General features: G+C 43.7%; 1 protein-coding gene across 14 annotated transcripts in view; it reads right to left on the reverse strand.

Moving 5' to 3' along the window:
- Positions 1 to 5,216: 5,216 nt before the first annotated feature.
- Positions 5,217 to 19,731, reverse strand: part of CCNY (cyclin Y) — a 317,654-nt gene continuing 303,139 nt past the window's right edge. For 13 of the 14 annotated variants that reach the window (XM_077152045.1, XM_077152047.1, XM_077152032.1 and 10 more), the window contains 3 exons: positions 17,731 to 17,897; positions 8,462 to 8,624; positions 5,217 to 5,972 (listed from right to left, as the gene is read on the reverse strand). In XM_077152045.1, the coding sequence (XP_077008160.1) occupies positions 5,856 to 5,972; positions 8,462 to 8,624; positions 17,731 to 17,897 (447 nt within the window). In that variant the 3' untranslated portion in view covers positions 5,217 to 5,855. The remainder of the gene's footprint in view (positions 5,973 to 8,461; positions 8,625 to 17,730; positions 17,898 to 19,731) is intronic. The other variant, XM_077152013.1, reaches the window with a different exon arrangement.

Raw genomic sequence — 19,731 nt, forward strand, 5'->3', positions numbered from 1 at the left:
GAACTCACAAACCAGCTCCAGGAAAGGCACACTAGAGGCCAAGCTGGATATTCAGCTGCAATAGTAGAGACAGCATAAGGATGGGGACAGTGGCCAGAATCTGGAACCTTATGTCCTTCACATGCTTTGCCCACCAATGGCCACTCTGCTTTAGGAGGGGACCCCATGAAAACTGACCACACAATTAGGCTTGCACTAGGCATTTACTAGGCGAGCCTTCCTACCTACATACAGACCTCTGACTTCTATCGTGATAGTGATATGAGAATGACCGAGCAAAGTGTGTGCAGAAATTGAGTAAGATGTGATAAAAATCGGCAAGAGTTTTCTTCTTTGGAGGTCAGAAAAGAAGTTTCCCCATCCCCCACTTAAACTTGTTCATTGTGCCAGGTCACCTGCAATGGTCACCTTTTCCCACGGGAAGACGGCTGCACTGAAAAGGCAGATATTGACCTGCTTTATGCAAGTCTGCAGATCTGATGGATTAGCACTGCCAGTGCGCAGACTTAAGACAGGAAAAAGACAAATATAGGTATTCTAGGCTCAGAAGAGACCAGGCCTGCTGACCTCCTGGCAACCCAAATTGACGTTTCTTATACATCCTCAAACAAGGGGGCGATTCTTATTATCCAAGAATACTGAGGGGGACAGTGTGGGATAAGAATGATTACTTATCTCTGAGCATGTTGAATCTTAGAATGAGGTTTCCATGGAACCAAGGGGGTTTCTGACCCTACTCTCCATCCAAGGGTTATGAGTGACAAATGCAGCCACATCATTTACGTGCACATGGGCCAAGCAAACAAATCTAGACTGACCGTATTGCTTCCTGTCCCAGTTCCTGTGTGGATGGGGTCCTCTGGGTCCCCAGAGTTTAGGACACTTTTTCCATGCCACGGTTTATTCCAGAAGGGCCCTCCTCCTAGCTAACTGAAATCAATGTCGTCGTTCTTCCCAATTTGCTCTTGCTTTTCTAGTCCTGCGGACTTCATCCTTATCAGCCTTCGCTAATTTCTATCTTCTAACCGTCTCTTTTGCTTTTCACAGTTCCTCTATCCCAGAGTCAATGTCTAGGCTTCTCTCGTCGCCAAATCTAACAGTGGTGCTGCAGAGACAAGTGTTTGAATATAGCTTCATTCTTTTTGCTCAAAGTGTTTTCTCATATTCTCATTCCATGCCCTGTTCAGAAAGCCTTCCCTACAGAATCCCAGTGAGGTAGGCAAAATCAAGCATCTCAAACAGCCAAGCTAACCACAGGGCCCAGAGAGATGAAGTCATTTGTCTGTAGTCACATAGCATGTAAATACTGGATTGCGATGACAACCCAAGTTTTCATTACAATACAGAGCAATACTAACATTAACAAAATCTTATGCATAAGTTCTGGTCACATTTAATAACTTTGTTCAATACTGTATTTATTTTGGAATGCTATTCATTTGTCCCCCATTTGGAATAACTTACTTATATAACAAAAGTTCTTAAAAGGAACAAAGCCAAGTCATGAGGATACTGGAAAATTTATCAAGAACTGAAAAATCTGAATACCATCCAAATACCATGCTTGAGTCCATTTCTTATGGTTAACAGGGTCTTCCAGAGTTGTTTCAACAAAGACAATAAAGGATGTACACAATTACCTGGACAAATCATTACCTGGGAGTTTCAGCACGGCTTAGACCGGTAGCGAGGAAAATATACAATGGCTTTCGATGACTTCTTTTACTTGAGAGGTGAATAAAAGCAGGGAATTTCCATGTTGATCACTGAAACTCCTGAAGAAATTTTCTAATGAGAAGTGACACGATGGACCTTGTAGCATTTTCACATATACAAATTAAACAGGAAAATCTAACAAGAAAAACTGGGAAGTAAGTTGGCTCACCTGGTCTAAGCTTCAGGGCCAATTTCATGGCTGTAAGCACTTCGTGGCATCTCCCTAACCTCCGCTGTGGCCTGTTGGGCACCTATTGGGGCTGATTTGTTTTCTGGTGCAGTAGCCCTGGTAAGGCTGTGCATCCACTAATGGCAAATCATGGTCTGAAGGAAGATGTAAGATTTTACTGGCAGCCCACAAAGCTTAGGACATGAAACCCAAGTTAGCTCTTAAGTTTCCTTTCTCCATTTCACTTCAAGGGCATCTTTCCTATCTCCTTCTCTGTTTTTCAACAAGGTAGGGCTTTTCTGTGGTTGGCTTTTCAGAAGATGATCCATGTCTATAAGGTCCCCCAACATAAGTTTGGAGATGGTGACACCAATGAAAGCAAGGGAGATGAAGCGAATTGAGAAAAAATGGAGTACCCATTTAGTGTGCTCTATCAGGCCTCTCCTATGCTTCCATCTCAGGTGCTGGAGGTTTCTCACACTTTGGTGCATTGCTTAAGATCTACTGGACTGGGCAGTGTGATGGTGGCTCAGTGGCAGAGTTCTCATCAGCCATGCTGGGGACCTGGGTTCATTTCCCAGTGCCTGCCCATGTGTTAAAAAAAAAAAAAAAAGATCTGCTGGACCAATACTACTTTCTACCACTGTTCTTGCAAAAACCTATTGAATTTTACTCAATATAACAGTGTAAAAATGCATTAGGAAGGCAGGCATTATTTGCTTTGCATGTATTATATGTATATGATTATTTAACACTTATTACTTACAATGAACCAGGAATTATATACATATTTAAAAAAAATTCAAAACTGTAAAATATGGCACCAAAGAGAGGTTATCAAAAGCAGTGGGACTGATTGGAATCATTCACTCCCCAAATTCTGCTCTCTGCAGCTCAACTGTGAAGGGAATAGCTCCAAAATCAAGGGAACCCCAAGATGGAGATGCCCCTGCCAAAGAACAAGAGAAGGAACTGGCAAGAGCCCACTCGGACAGGTGGCAGACGTGAGGTGAGGCCTCCATCACTGGCCTTCCTAATGCATTACGGCCTGGGAGAACCTGATTGCCTCTCCCACCTTGTTCTCTGAGATGGTACCAACCCCCTGATTTTTTTCCTTTTCCTCCAAGTTAAAAAAAAAAAAACTAAAACAAACCAAACTCCCAATGACTGTTATCAAGTCAAACCTAAAATTAAAGTCGACGAACTGCATGGTTTGCTTCATCCTTCATTCGTGATGAAAACTCTCCATTCAAAAACTACACTAAGACGATGTTCCTAAATAGCAATCCAGCTTTAATGGAAGGGTATTGAATCACCTTGGAAACAAATTACAGTCACTACAATTTTTCAATAGGTACTGTACTTTTTTTTTTGGCAAACTTAGAACAAACCAGAGAACAAAATGTAAGTCTTCATCATCATGTAGAAAAAAATAAAACAAAATAAACCTAGAGTATCTATCTATGTGTCAAGTGATTCATACTGCAAAAGTAAAACTAAAATCTACACTTACAGCAGAGTTTTAAAAATCCTTAGTGCAAGAAACAAAACCAAGTTAATACAGAATTGATACTAATTAATGAATATGGAAAATTTTCCTATACAGAGGTAGAGCCCAGTGCACAAGGCTAAAATGATATTTAATAGTCTAAACAAGACTGAGCCAGGTTTGACGGAATCCACTTGAAATTTTAAGTATCAGACTGTATGTACATACATACAATAAATAGACTATACAATTTTTAAGTAGTTTAATAAACTCCACAAAATAATAGCAGATGCATTGAAATATTTACATAATTCAAATTTCAAATCTCTCTCGTTCAAATAAAAGGGATAAAAATAAGATTTCTGCTATAAAGGCAGCAGGACCTCTTTCCTGAAATGGATCAGTAAAATAAGAGACTTTACATAATGAGGGGAACTAATTTATGCTTGAGAGGTATTCATATTCTGCTAAGAAAATACGTCCCTTTGTAAGCTATATAGATTAGGGAATATAAAATGATATTTTCTACACTTTTAGAGCTCTAAAGTTCTAAATCCAACTCTTACTTGAAGAGAGAAATTGATTTTGGTACTCACACAGTATAGCAACACCGTTACAACGGAAAGATAACTCACTTTATACTTTGCTTTTTTGCTTTTGAAATTTTAGGCCAGAGACAACTTGATGACATTTCTGGCCCAAACAGTTATGTTTACACAAGATACAAATTTTTTATATCTGACTAGAAATTTTGGTGTGGTGTTACTGGTATTTCAATTTTCTGAGCCCCTTCCATTTCTAAGGTATGCTTCACTGAGAGGAAGGCATGTTTGGGGGATCAGGGATATGATTTTAGGGTCTTCAAGAATAATTAATGGAAGATTCCAAAGTTTTCCACGCTCATACATGGATAAGGTAAAACACAGGCCATCTGTTGCCTTTCTCATCAGAGATACTTGAGAAAGGGAAAAACTCAGAAAACTCTGTTAAATTGTGGCCTAAGAAAGTATGCAGAAAACCAAAAGCACTATATGCTTTGATGACTCAGATTCTTAGACAATATCAAGTTTACTCTTTGATATTATATCATTAACCCTTTTATATTACTTGGTGTTAAAAATCCTTGTCTAGCCTGTAAGGAAATCAGGAATAGTCAGAAAATGAAAAAGTACGGTAATCATTAATGAAGCAGAAACCTTCACAGTTTGAACTTTGTATAACTTCTCTAAGCACCCACAAGGAAAAATGCAAGTTGAGTTTTTTTATTCAATCATTCTGTGAAAAATACCTCAGTAAATATTAACATTTTGCTGTCCAATAATCTTCCCACTGGAATACCCACCCATATTTTTTTTTCATTTTAGATTTTTAAAAAATTTTATACAAATAGACTAACTCCGATTTAAAGTAAACATATAAAAATCGAGAAGAATATTGCTTGCAACAATGGACATGAAAGTGGAAGAATGAACTGGGCAGGGTGTACAAAAACTGGTTCCCAACTCAATCACTCTAGCATATCTGAAAAAAATACCTCAACCAGATGACACCCTTTGCGGCACAGGGTTCCTTCAGTCCACAGTCTGGCTGATTTTGTAACTACAACTTCAGGTCAGGGAAACAAAAAAGCTGCAAGAAAATAGGAAGGCACAAGCACCCATATGTTCTAGAAGTTTCTTGGGGTGAAGGAGGAGGGAAAAGGATACTTTTGGTTCAGCACTACAGTCAAGTTAATTTTGCCATTGTTGAAGGAAAAAAACCGCATAAAATAAAGGTGAACAGAAACATAACGAGTGAATCACACCTGTAGAAAAAGAAAGCTTAAAAGACAGCTCGCAGGAATAGTGCAGAGAGAAACAACCAGTACTATTTATTTGGACGTCTGTGCCATGGAGGGTACAAACTATATTCATCCTCTGCTCTGTGGGACCCAAACCAAAACAGAACAAAAACAAACAAAAATCCCCCAAACCCCAAAAAAGCAGCAAGAAGGAATGCAAAAAAGTCCTATGGAACACGGGTCTCACTGATCCAAATAGGCTAGGATAAAACACGGCCACTCGGTTTCTTTAACGCTCATCCAACCTGGTTTATCTACTGCTTTGTTTTCTTGTTGCGCTGAGGGTGGACTTAGGAAATGGCGGAGCCATTTACACATTTCCCCTGTCTCTACAGGAATTTTCTTTCCCTTTGTTTCCTCCTTCAGAAGTAGAGTCAGCGTCTCCTCCACCAAGGAAGTGCTGTGAATGACGACGGGAAAGGCCCAACAGGAGATGGGGAGCACAGATCTCGTGTCCCTCGAAGCCTTGCTGTGTGGAGGCAGTCGTCAGGGCAGCCCGATGGAGCTACGGATGATAAAAAGAAAAGGAAAGGAAAAAACAAAAGCAAAAACAAAAATGAAACCCCATCCCAAGTCTTGTCTTTTCTCAAAGTAAAGGAGAGACTGGAGGGAGGGAGGTGGCCCTTCAGAGGGCGCCACTGTTAGGAGATGATGGCCGGAGACCACCTGGTCAGCGTCAGGTTGTCGGCACTCGCTGACCGCTTCCTCGTGGATCTTCTCAAGTCCTTGTACTTGTCCTCGCAAAGGCGGGAGATGGCCTGAGGGCACAAGGCAGACAGCTGCGGTCAGGGTGGAACTCAGCTGCTTCCTAAGCACCCCCTACCCACCCCTCACCAAGTGATGGGTGCCAGGGAGTCCATGGGCCTGGGACTGTTCTGGGCACTAAGGAGTCATCCATGAACAGAAAAGACAAAATCCTTGTCTCTGGAGCTTCCATCCCGTGGCCCAGATCTGTGCTATAGGGGATGCAGAAGGACGTACAGACACAGTCCCTGCTTCCAAAGTGCTTATGATCTAATTAAGAAAAGGATCTTAGAATTGGAAACAATTATAAAGCAGTGTAGCCTGGGGTCAATCAGACCTGGTGCTATGGGGTAAACTGTGCCCCCTCAAAAAGAAAAGCTTAGGTCCTAACCCTGGTCCTGTCCACCACGTGCCCCTATTTGGAAACAGGATCTTCTTACTAGCTGAAATAAAGCCAGAATGGATTAGGGTGGGCCCAATGCAAAGCAATGTCTTTATAAGCAGAGGGAATCTACAGGGATAGCCACATGACAGAGCAGACCGCGCTATGCCCCAAGCCTACAGACTCCTGAGGAGGCACGGCCCTGTGCACACCTCGAATCTGGACTTATGGCCTCCACTCCTGAGATAACGCATTTCTGCTGTGTTAGACCACCCAGCTGGTGACACTGGCTGTGGAAGCGCCTCAGTGGCGTGAGCCTGGGACGCCCCGACTCCCCAGTCTCCTCATCTGTAAGGGGCGAGTAATGGCACATTTCTTGTAGGGTGGCCGTGGAGTGTAGATGAGTGGTATGCCTGGCAGTGGGGGGTGGGGTGGGGGCTCAGGACACGGCAGCTATGGGCAGCTGCTGTCACACCACAGCCATTAATTAGAGAATGAGTCAAACCAGAAAAGGACAGAAAGGATGGAGTAGTAGAAGAAAACCAGGAGGGAGTCAGAGACAGGGACATCGAGATCAGCAACAAGTAATGAGGCCAGTGGGGGTCCCAGGTGGGCCCTCTCTGGCCGGCTCAGCATTGGAGCCGAGCGTCCTCTAGGAGCTCTGAGGGCGGCCACCAGGCACGTGCAAGCAGGTCACCTATGAGGGTGAGCCAGCCCCCTCTGACCCCAGGAGGGCTGTCTACTAACCCCAGCACGGGGGTGAACGGTGATGAAGCGAAGAGGGCAGGGATGTGCTGGGGGCTGGTGCCTACCCCAGACAAGTCAGTCAAGGGACAAAGGCATGACCACATCTTGCAGTCTGCACGGGGCCTCCCTGGTCAGACCACCAGCATCGCTCACCTGGACTGATCTTGCTGCTTCTACCCTTCCTCCCCACAGCCCGAGCGATCCCTCTGAAGCAGGTCAGGTTTGGTCACTGCCCTGCTCAGAGCCCGACAGTGGCTCCTACAACTCAACTGTCTCAGAGCCCTTCAGAGCCCATGCGACCCCTCTCCTCACCCCCACCCCCTTAACTCTAGGATCTCCTTTCCTCTCCCCCTGGCCCCCTGCAGGTCCCCTGACACACCGAGCTTGCCCCCACCTTAGGGCTTTACAGCAGCTCTGCCCTCAGCCTGGCCTGCTCGGCCTCGGACATCTGCACGGTCACTTCTGCCTCCTGAGTCACATGCAAACAGCTACCCAGCAAGGCTGGTCAATAAAACAGGCCTTTCTGCCTGCTGCTGGGTATCAAACCCTGTTCCCCACGAAGGCACTTAGTGAGGCCACTGGGAAAGAGGACCTTGAAGACGTGATTGTGGCTCCAGGGGTGGGCTTATCTGTGAACAGGCTCTCTCAAGATCCTAATTAGGTGAGGCCACACGGAATGAGGGTGGGCCTTCATCCACAACCAGTCCTATTAGCAAAGGAAATTGGACATGGAAGTTGAACTGAAAATCAGTGCAAATCAGAGGAGCAGACACAGGAGAGATGGCTGTGTGGAGGGGACTGCTGGAAGACTGGGAGAGAGCCAGCCCTGCCGAGACCTGCATACGAATATGCTATGATGAGACAAATGTCACACGGCTTACCCCAAACCCAGCCTTAAATCCAGACCAACCCTGACGGAGCTTTAGTCCAGCTGTGCAAAATATATTTTGGAAAAAAAAAATCAAAAGAAGAATCAAACCTCTTTGGATTCCCAATCATTAGGCTCGTATGGTAGCTCCCTCCTATAAAAGTACATGCCAGGGAATTTCATTTTAATAGGTTTATAATTTTTCAAAAAGATCCGTCTATAAGGATAAAGGTTAAGAAATCAGGTGAAGTAGAAAGCGATATTAAGACATTTAACGTGTTATAACCAACTAAATTAAGGGCAACCCATCTCAATTTTACAACAAATAGTGGAAGAAATTATTATCAAACCCTCTCACGGTCAATCCAGAAGATGTATCTGCAATAGTGCACAAAAAAACACTTTTTCTTTTTTTTCCTGCATTTCTGGCCTATGCACCCAAACATAAGTAAACAGATAAAATTAAAAAAAAAAAATTAAACACTTTTTTTTTTTAAGCACCTTACCTCAAGTTTGTGAGCTCTCTCCCTGCTGAGGGGCTCCAGGGGAAAGCTCAGGTTGTTTGCTTCTGCCAGAGAACGAAGATCAAAATAATACTTGGCATAAACACTGGAAGGAACGTTGATGTTGAATTGAAGCAATTCAAGAAATTGTCGCTCTAGCTCGTTCCTGCAAAGCGAGGACAAAAACAGAACACACTTAGCTGCCCCATCCAGGCGGGCTGCCGGTGCCAGGACACTGGAAGGCTGTATCCTCGGGCGGGGCAGGGGGGGTGGTGTGGGGGAGCTGTCTAATTAATTGCCTGGCTGGACACCAGAGTTGCAGTTTAACCATCAAGTTGAGAATAAAACAGAATCTACTTGATCCAGTGTCCAGAGGACGAGGCCTGATTGGCTGGACGATCAGCAAGACGTATGGCGGGGACTCGCCCCCTGGCCTCACACCCGGTGTCCTCCCCACAGCTGGCGCGGGGGAGCCGATGAAGCCAGCAAGAGGTGTCAGGTGGCATCCAACAGGGCCAGGGTGTGCGCACCCAGAGCTATGGCCTCTCCAACCCGCCAGCCCATACAGATGTCATGAACACTAGCCACGGGCAGCCACAACAAAACAATTTACACCTTCTACTTCGAGACTTCCCCATGTCATTTTTTTTTAATTAGGTTTACTCCCCAAATTAGTTCCTAGGTCTAGAAAGAACAAAAACGCCCCTAGTGACAGGATCTGTGTGCCCATTCCACTGGACAGCGCTGGCGGCTTCACCTGCTCCTTGGGGATGCTGCAGCAGTCAGGCCTGTCCTGGGCGCAGGAGCAAGTGGCCTCTGGGCTCTGCCTGCGGAAGCATTCTGCCACATCCCTTCCCCAACGCACCACCCAGACCTGCATTTCTATATGTATATCGAGCCATCCTGTCACTGTTAACACATCTCTCATGGCTTATCTGATTTCAGAGCCTCGGCCTGAGCACAAACCTGACCCATAGCTGGCACTCGTGGTCACTCTTCCTGAGGGCAGTGTACTGGGCTCAGGGGGTAGAGGGCCAGAGCGGACCTCCTAGGAGGAGAGGGCTAAGCATGGGGCTCTGGTGGGGAGCACAGGGGCTGGGGCAGTGGTATTTATGGCACAGAGCCATCCTGAAGCAGCCCCAGTGGCCACCACGTCCAGCAGTGGATGTTATAAGCCCTGTCACAAGCACCCTGGCAGGCCGCTGGCTGTCTCTCTGGGCACCCACATTCCTGATCCCATCACCTGGCCTCTGGATTCCGAGTCATGCTCTAGACTCCACTGAACCCCAGCGACCACTTGTGGCCCCTGGACTCACCCTTATTTAGGGGGTCCCAAACTTAGATGGTGCAATCCTGTCCCTGTGACCTGGTGAGTGACCTCGCCAAGCTGTCAGAGACCAACAGTAACTGCAGTGACAACAGGACTGAGTGAAAAGGAGGCGGTGGGCAGGCTGGGGTGTCAGGGCGCACAGCTGGCTTGAGAGAGGCAGGAGTTACGGGATCAGTGAGAACCCAGAACCTTCCACGGAGGAGAGTCTCTCCAAGGCTGAGGGCTGCAGGTGCAGAGACCAAGTCACATTCAGTCTTTGCATCAATATGAAGCCTTTTAATGTGGTCTTGGGCTGGGCATTCAACAGCTCAAACAGAGTAACTTGCTTGTTAATGCTCCTAACAGAATCTAGTGAAAGGAGTGAAGAGGCTCCAGATGCGCATCTCATGCAAAACGCTGTATTTTCAAGGAATTTTAATTGCTTTATTTGGGATGATTTCTACTTTGAAGAATTTTTTATCTATGCCTTGCTAAAATGAGATTTAATTAGAGATCATCCTATGAAATAACAGAACTCAAGTAAGATTTCAGTTAAACAGAAAAGTGGCAAAAATACAACTAAACCCAGATGCACCAAAATAAATGGGCTAGGAGCGCTCCCCGGTGAGCATGAACTGCCTTTACACAGACCACTGCCTAGTGGCCAAAAGGGGTCGCTGCACTACTTCATTCTCAATGCCAAGGAGAAAATCTTGCTTTTTAAATATTAGAAAATTAAGACCTGGTATGCCAATACGGTCTCAAATAGTATCCAGTCACCAATGACCCTTTGAGGGTATGCACTAGAAGTAATGTCAAGATGAAGTCGTTTTTGAACAAAGTGGCATTTTTCTCAGGGTTCCTTGGAAAAAAAGAATTGCTTTTTTCCTAGTGCATCCAGAAGTCCTCAGTGTTTGGCCTGAGTTTCTTGAATGTTTCTATTAAAGTTTCAGGAAGAATATGGACCTAAGAGCTGTTGTACTTCCACAAGATTTAGAAAATAAAAATTCTTTCCAAAATTTGAATTTCCAAACTGCAGTAGTTAAGTCTTAAAGAGACATCTGATAGTTTGATATAAAAAAAAAATCATTAGAAAACACTGATTCAGAGATTAATTTACTTCCTTCATTTGGGTCATGATGGGAAAAGAAAAATTAATTCTAGTGTAAGACTTTATAAGAAAATACATTTAAGTCAGTAAACAGAAGATACATTTCTGAAATATTTGTTACGTTAGACCAATGCGTTAAAGAAACCCAACCAAACTTAGTAACTTGCAAACTGACCTCCAAAGTGGAGAAGAAAGATGTGTTTTCATCACCTAAAAGCAGACATTCCATCTGCTTTTCTAGAAAACTGGGCTTACTTCAAAACCCAGGCCTCAGGCATCTATGTTCTACCTGGTGCTACACCACAAATGGGGGGCTGAGGGTTTTTTGACTGTGTCCCTATTTGCAATGTAACAAGTCACCTGCCTTCTCCTTCTCCTGGATTCCTTTATCTACATATGAAAAAGACTCTAACACCTGCTTCCCTGACAAAATTATCGCAAAATGCAAACATAGCGCCAACAAGCAAATCCCAAAGTATAAATTTTTTACTGCATTTTTGCCTACAGAATTCTGCACAACCACATTTCATCATCCCGTCAGCAGTGACTGTCATTTGGTGTTCTGACCTGTGACAGCGGGTCTTACTGATGGCCAGTAAGTCCAGACTGAATGTGGAGATGATTAGTGTGGTAACACTGTCCGCGTGGCCGGGTGCCTGGGTTTTTCTACCTTACGAGTACCACACTTCTCCCCAAGAATGTTCTTCAACCTGCTTCTCTACTTCCACAGCTACTGCCTTCCAGCCCTAGAATCCCGAGTCCTTCAAATGTAAGTTAAGGGAACTCCAAGTCAGGTTCCTCGGAGTGTTGAATGATTCCCTGAGCTGGAGATTAACCTGGGGTCAGAAATATCAGGAAGGTCATGCCATGTTAAGATGCTTGTCATGGAGGCCAGAGAGAAGGGTACATCTCAAAGGGTACCAAAACCAAATTTTAAAGCTCTCTTCCATCTGGAATTTGTCAGCCTTCTCCCTCCAGAGCAGCTTAAGGGAAACCACAGGGCTGTTGGCTTCTGCCAGGAAATAAAGAATACTTAATGACATGAGATAATATTCATTGCTAAATGAAAGAAAAGCTTATATAATAGCATGTATATACAGTGTGGGTCTAATTTTGCACGAGTATAACATTATGCAATCACTTTAGGAAAGTTATATTAAAATGTTAGCAATTATTCTAATCCCAGTGATAGGATTACTGGGTGGCTTTTCCCACCCCCTCTGTTTTTGACAGCTCTTCCACAGTGAATACATATTATTTTTACAGTCAGGAAAAAAAAATTATTAGAAGAACAGGGCAGCCCCTACCATGATCTGATGGTGTAGACAATGGAGCAGACCTCAGCAGATCCAAGTGATACTGACGACCTCCTGTCCTCCCCAAAGGCCTCGGAGCCCAGCCCCAGTCCAATGCCACTGGTTTGGCTTATATTCAGGAACAGACCAAGACTGACACCATGTGGCATGCAGCTGCCCCCTTCTGGGAGAAGCGGGTGGGATGGAGCTGACCCCATGAAGCTGCTCACTTCATGCTTCTGCAGGTAAGGAGGGCAGCACCTGTGGCCATACGTACATCCCTCACCACACCCTCTCCAGGAGGCCAGCCTCCCTGAGCATGTCCAGATGTGCAGGTGCCAGGCTGCAAGGGACCTGCTCAAGTATACAGTATGGACAGCCTGACCCCCAGGGTGGAGCAGTCTCATCAGCTGCCGCTGACCAGGCTGCTGAAAAGTGGGTGTGTTGTCCAACTTCAATTTTTAAGCTATGATGGAAAAAGTGAGTGCCGCTGCCTTTTGCATCTTCATCTCAGCCTGGGGCTCCCAACTTCCCACTATGCTTATACTGCCTCCTCTCCCCATAAAGGTGTTCTGTGGATCCATTTTTCCTTCTCTTGGCCATTTGACTACATGCTGTTAATTACACTGAAATGAGGATGGACACGGAAAGCATTCCTGGGGCCCACAGGGTTACAGAATCATGTGCTCCTTCTTAGCAATTCTAATAGTGTATCTATGATTTTATGCTGATGCTGCAAAATCACTTAGCCTCTAACTATCTCCATACACTTGGTCCAGCTCTATAGACATGCCCTGCAGGGTGGGACTCTACTCCTTCCTCCAGTGAAATGTACCAGGGGTTCTAATGTACATGAAGGCACTGGCCTTCATGCCGGCAATCGCATTCCTGGAATCACCCAAAGTTCTCTGAGGGCACTAAGGGAATAGATTTCTAGATTCCTAACTTTCATTTTTCTTTCCTAAAACTCGCTTGCCCAAGAGGAGCCAAGTCTGCAGGCTCTTCTTTCGACTTCTTCCTTCCCAGTTACCTCCTCTGGCTCTGGGCCCTCTCACCAGCCCTTCCTACCGCAGTGCACCGCCTGGGGTGGGAAAACCGCCGAAGGCCAAACGCGGGGGCTGAAGGTGAGAGTCGGGGCTCATAACATGAAAGGCTCGAGTGACAGGCTCTTGGCTTCTGTGGTTCTCAATTTTGCTTTAACAAACAGAAGGATGGGAGTTGCCAACTACCTCAATATTTTCTAATAATGGATTTTAGAAATCTATTCTGAAAGATTTTAAAGATTTGAGCAACATTATATGGCAACAGCATTCAATTTCATCTACTTATGTGAACAAATTTTCTCCACTCTGACGTTAAAACAGAAAAAGAAACTGGGAATAAAATTGATGAAAACTTTGTTTCATGCTAACAAAGAATCCGCAAAAATAGGAACTGATGGAGGAAAAGAATAGCCCTATTGATCTTAATAAGAGATAACTTCCTATAAGATTTTACTTTTATGCTTAATAATTTCTATCAAAATGCGTAATGTTTATATTGCTTTGATCAAGTGTACAATGATAACAAGGGATAATTCAGACCTGAAGATATGTTTTTAACAGAATTTTACAGCCAGAAAATAACATTCCAGTTTTAACTTCAATATAAATCTTTGTTACAGAGAATTTTGAAGAATAAAATTCTGTGGGAGGAAAGGAAATAATGAGCTCACAGGGAAAAGAGCATAATATAAAATTTTCAGCTGTAGGAAATGGAAGATGTTGGGCTTCATGTTGCTAAGGTATTCAGACTCCAGTGATACTTCAACTTAAAAATATCACAATTTAAAATACACTGCAAATGGCATCCCTGGTATGTTTAAACTTAAAATGTATGACAAAAATTTTTTGTATGTCATCTTAAAAATGTGGTGGGGATAAAAAACTTTCCCAGTTTCTTCTAGGAGCAGGCAAGCTAAAATTTGTCAAGACCTCTGCTGCTTGTGTTTCTCTGGCAACTGACCCAAATCCCTTGTACAACCAGGAATTTTAAACACATGGTACAAAAGCATCTTCTTTGACTAACATCTGCTACTTAAAAGAATCCCCCTGCTTCCTTCTTTCCTTTGGCAAGGTAAAAATTTGTGTATTCCTTTCCCAAATTAGCATGCATGCAATTGTATGATCAACTTTTCATGGGAGAATGTAGTCTTTTATAGGATGCTTGTACATCTCAGCAGAAGGAATGCCACATTATAAGGATTGCAGTGTTCTCAAAGCCACAGTGCGTTTAATATTTTGAATGTGTAACATCTTCGTGGGGCATGGTTTCTACTTGGCCTGAAGCAGGGCCTTCACTCTCAAGGGCTTGGAAAGAAGAAAAGGAGAAAAGTGAAGGAAGTTGCTAGAAAGTGTGTCCATCAACCTGCTTCTTTACTGATGATCTGTTCCAAAGCTGGCTCAAACCAGTGGATGGAGAGAAAATAGGCCAATACTACTCGAGTTTGCAATCTGATATTATAAGACATTCTTTTTCTGTATCTGGTTTCCTCTGCCCAGCTGAATCCATCCAACCAATGCAGTATGGCAAGGTCAGTCAGTGGCCTGCACATCTAATGGGGCAGGCGGGTCATAGGGTATCCAAGAAAGGATCAAAACCCAGGCTAATACAATTCATCAATTTTCTTTGGATAAAATATGGAATAGAACTTTTGCGTGCACACTGACTACTATTCTACTCTCCACATTACTGGTTCTTTCAAAATATTAATGAGTAAAGAAGCCTCATCCATTATTTATGGTTCCTATTTTACACTTGAAAATAAAATCTGTATCTGCATTATAATGGGTTGGGCTATAACTGCATAAAGTACAGACTGCCAACTGTAAAAAAATTAAATATCATTATCAAAGCATTTCTTGACATTAAGCTTGATTTCAGCTGAAGGAACATTGTTCAAATTTTCTACCTCCTTTGAGTGGAAAAGGACTCAACTTTCAAAAAAACAGTTTTAGTTGTTTTAAACATTAGACACATGGCACAAGTTTATCTTTGATTACTTAAAAAATGAGAAATAAAATTTCCAGCTCTGTTACTTATTAGCTATGTGAGACCTGGGTAGCAAAGTGCCTCATTTTCATCTGTAAAATGGAAATAATAATAGTACTGCCTCAAGGGCCGCTATGAGCATTAAATGAACAAATACACACAAAAACTGTTCCTTTTGGGCATAACATAAACAAGTTCTCTATAAATGATAGCCACTGTCATATGATTAGTTGCTATTATTAGTACTCCTGAAGACTGTTCTGTTTTTTCCTAACTTGATCTTTCAAACTTTGATGAAGAGAAGCCAAGTGCCTGGAGCTCCAAATCACCTTTTATGCTTAGCCTTCCCCTTTACTGAAGGAGAGAATGACAGATTAAATCCCACCTCAGGCATTCAGTTCAAGCATCTTGCTGGAGAGCCTGTGTACAAGCAAAACTCATTTCCACTGTGTTCTTCTCATCTGGCCACTGCAATAAGAAAGGGGATCCCTCCCTCCTTAAGTGACTGGCAACAAACTTTCCCACTTGCTTGTCAGAGCAACACTGAACATCTCTAGGCCACAGTGTTTCCACACAAATCTGTGGGTGGAAATAAGAAGTATATGCCTTGTAGGCATACTTCAAGGGATTAAAAGCAGATATATGTGAACTGGACAGCGTGCAACTCATGGCAAATATTTTATAAACACTTTTCCAAGGTTTTCAGTAAGCTAAGAGGATTTTCCCATTGATCATCAGTTTGCATGAAAATTCGATTTTGCTGGAATATCCATTTTTTCTGGCATTTTGAGGAATCAAGCCTGGCAGATTAAGGAATATAGCACACAAGGAATCTCCTTTACATGCCTGATGCTCTTCACCCTTTATTTTTCTCTTTTCTCTCTTGTTTTAATGCTCCTATGATAACTGTAATTTGCATCTGCATTTCACTGCCTTTTGGAAAGGGGTGGGATATAAATTATAAAAGGATCTTAGACCTACATCTGATGCCACCAGAATACTCTGACTTTAAATGGATGTATTACTCGTGGTGGGAGAGGCCCTCAGCAGGCCCCATGGAACGCAAGCACCACAGCCCACTGTCATGTACGATGTACCTGCTGCCACACAAACAAAAAGGGGCTGTCACAATATCATCCCTGCAGCAGGCAATTGTAGCATCAATGGTATCAAGGAGGCAATGAAATAATAATCCCTATGCAAGAAAACACGCAACTTTTCTTAATACCTTGCACCCAAACTTTCATTTCCCTTATAGACTGAATGACAACTACTTTATTTAATAGCTATTACTTTAAAATACTATCAATAATTTTTTTTTCTTACACAACAGTTTCTTTAAACTTTTCTTTCATTCATTAATAAAGAATCACAGACACAGGAAAGTGTTTTATTGGTCTGTAACAGGAATAAGCTCTGCAACAAAAGACATAAGAGTACAAATGAGGGATTTGATGCTTGATGGCTACTATAAAAATGTGGGGCCCAGAGGCCAGGAGGGCCCGAGGCTGGTGAAGAATCCAGAAGCATCATGCCCCTGAGCCTGCAGCCCAGGGCCCCCCAGGGCAGAAGTCACAGGTGCTGCAAAGCCCCTTCACCCCCAGGATCACTGCGACAGGACATGGAGGGGAGTGGGCACAGCCCAAAGCTTCCTCAAGGTCTGTTCTAGAACAGACGTAAAGTAAGAGGAAAATGTTAACACAAACAGCATCACAAGTGCCCTGAAACCATAAGGATGGTAGGTATTTCATCCTGAATGACTGTTTTGTAAAACAAATCCTTCCTCCCAAGTGGCTCTGAACCCATTTGCTGTGTTCTCAGACCTTAGAAATCTAAGACAGGCCCTCCCCGGGCTGCCAAACTGGTATCCAGAGCTCCTGCTAACAACCCTTGTCTCAGGCCGCGGGCGGAAACAGCAGGAGAAATGCCAGCACTGCCCTGACAGCTGTGGGGGAAGACAGAGGCCTCCATCCAAAGATTACGGGCCATCCACCCAGCAGGGGGACAGCTCCGAGCCGGGCTCAGAGAGAAAAGGGGCAGCCCCTGCCAGTGACCACACAGGAGAAACACACAGGGACAGAAGGCTGACCATAAGCAACTAAACTTGCAAACGTGACAAAGCAGTGAAAATGTTCCCTCTGAAACTAAACCGAAACAAATCACCTTTCACTCTTCTGTGCTGTGGGCACACTTTTTGCTGGCTGGTCTCTTGACTATGTTACGGGTCTACAGCCAAAGAAGGAGGTCAGGTGAATCATCACAGATGGGCGGCTGTGGTGAGCAGCTCCTCTGAGCAGTATTGGCCTCTACCTTTCCAATCGAGGGAAAGGAAAGGGATGGGTTTTAGTAAGCATGTTTCACTAATCTGCTCATGGCCCGCAGTGATGAGAAAGACAGGAAGAGATTTTGCACCTCACCTTCCACGACTGTGTACATTCATTCATTCTCTACAATACCTACCATTCAAAAGGGGATATGAGTTCCCCAACACATTCCCACTGAGACTTACAGGTCTATTTCCACTTACATGTCTTCGACTGTGATATCTTTCAGGATCTGGCAGTAATCCACATTCCAGACCGCCTGGTCGTCCCACACTTTGGAGGCCAGCAGAATCGCCCCCAGTACAATTCGCTTCCAGTTTGCCGGACAGATATCTATCTCTGCATACGTTAAAAGTCTTTCAAGATATACCTGGAAGATGGGAAAATGCCAGACTAAGTGACTTGAGCTGTTCTTTCCCATAAACTAGCATATATAAAGAAGTTCTTTCACAGTTTAAATTAGCTTGACCAGTCTTTCAACAGGGGATTTATTAACTGATAATATTTATTTATTTATTTATTTAACAAAGGCAGGCACCGGGAATCGAACTCAGGTCCCTGGCATGGCCGGCGAGAATCCTGTGATTGTATTTATTTTTAAAAGGCCAAAGGGCTCAACGAATCTGATCCAAAGCTAAAGGTCAGACGCTGTAATCTGTCAGGGTGGACCTGACTTGATCTGAAAAGAATCCAAGGCCAGGAACAAATTCTTAATTACAGGCTATTGTTTCACTCCATCAATTATGCAAATACACATGCAATAAGGAACAAATGCTCCAACAAAGAGAACAAAAAATATGGAAGAGAAAAAAACTAATTTTTCTCTGACTCTAGGTTTGCTGGGTTTTAACTTTTTATTTTGAGATGATTGTAGATATACATACAGTTGTTGATAAACCTATTTTTTAAATAGTTAAAGTGAAATGATTTCTGCTAAAGTTGGAAAATAAAACAATATAGCATTTTTAAATTGGCATGATTCAGTTTAAATGCAAACATCCAGAAATATCAAAGCCCACTGCTTAAGTTGGGTCCCGAGGTAAGAATGCCTTCTAAAGATTCCCTTAGTGAAAACCTGTTCATTAGTATGTTTTATTCATCTCTAAGCCAAGAAATTGTGATTTCTATAGCTTTTATCAAATACATTTGTAAAGTGGAATTACTGCACCAGTAAGAAACAAAGCAAGTTAAATAGACTTCATCCATTTTTTTAAACAACTTGCTTTCAAAGACAGATACAGTCTACAAAGTTTAGGATTAGTCATGGTTTATAATGTCTATAGAGTCTGATAGTGTCTAAAAAGTCAATGTCTATAAAACATCGATAAATAATTAAATATTACAAAATACAAAAGAAAGAATATGTGTTGAGTGAAAATGTTAAATAAAAAATAAAACACAGATTCTTTTCAGTTAAATCTTACCAGAGTTCACAAATGGAATGAGAAGCAGGGGTTTGGGGGTAGAGGCTGAACTTTAAGAAACTCTTGAGAAAGACAGTAAGTGACAGATTGATTGGGAAGGGATATAAAATGATGTGTATCTGTAAGAAGTACAGGGTGACATGAGAAGTAGACCAATAATCATGTAACATGGAAACCTCAAGATGAGAAGGAAAAGGAAAGGGGTGCTCACCCAAGGGCCTTCGTCCAGCCCTCCTCCCGGCATGGCTGCAGAGCACTCACTCTGGGCCAGCCGCCGGGCTGCTCGTTGGAGACGCAGGCGTGGACACCACCGACTTGGGCCCTGCCCGTGGGGAAATCGGACACTGACCAATTACAGGTCCACTGAGGGCCTGGGACCACACCCAGCAGCAGGCACCTCCCTGCCCAGGCCAGTGCTGGCGGAGCAGCTCCCAGCCACCTGGTCACAGGCACGTGGAGCCCTGGGGGTCTGAGAGTGGCGGCCAGGGAAGGAGGGACGCGGGATGGGCCGAGAGGAGGCAGGACAGGAAGCACCGCGACTGCTGCTGACTGCTGTTGACAGGCAATGCTTACCAGTCCCCATGTCCAAACAGCTTTCGAAGCACACTGCATTTCAGAATCCATATAATCCTTACAATGAGTCCCATTATCCCTAATTTGCAGAGAACTAGGTCACACAGAGGTTACATAACTCCAAGGAGAGGTGGCTAGTAAACAGCAAAGTCCAAACTCCAGATCCGAACAGGATGTGCTCAAGAATGGGGTGTTTACGTTCAGAAT

This window comes from Tamandua tetradactyla, chromosome 1, assembly GCF_023851605.1.
Source record: "Tamandua tetradactyla isolate mTamTet1 chromosome 1, mTamTet1.pri, whole genome shotgun sequence".
NCBI lineage: Eukaryota > Metazoa > Chordata > Mammalia > Pilosa > Myrmecophagidae > Tamandua > Tamandua tetradactyla.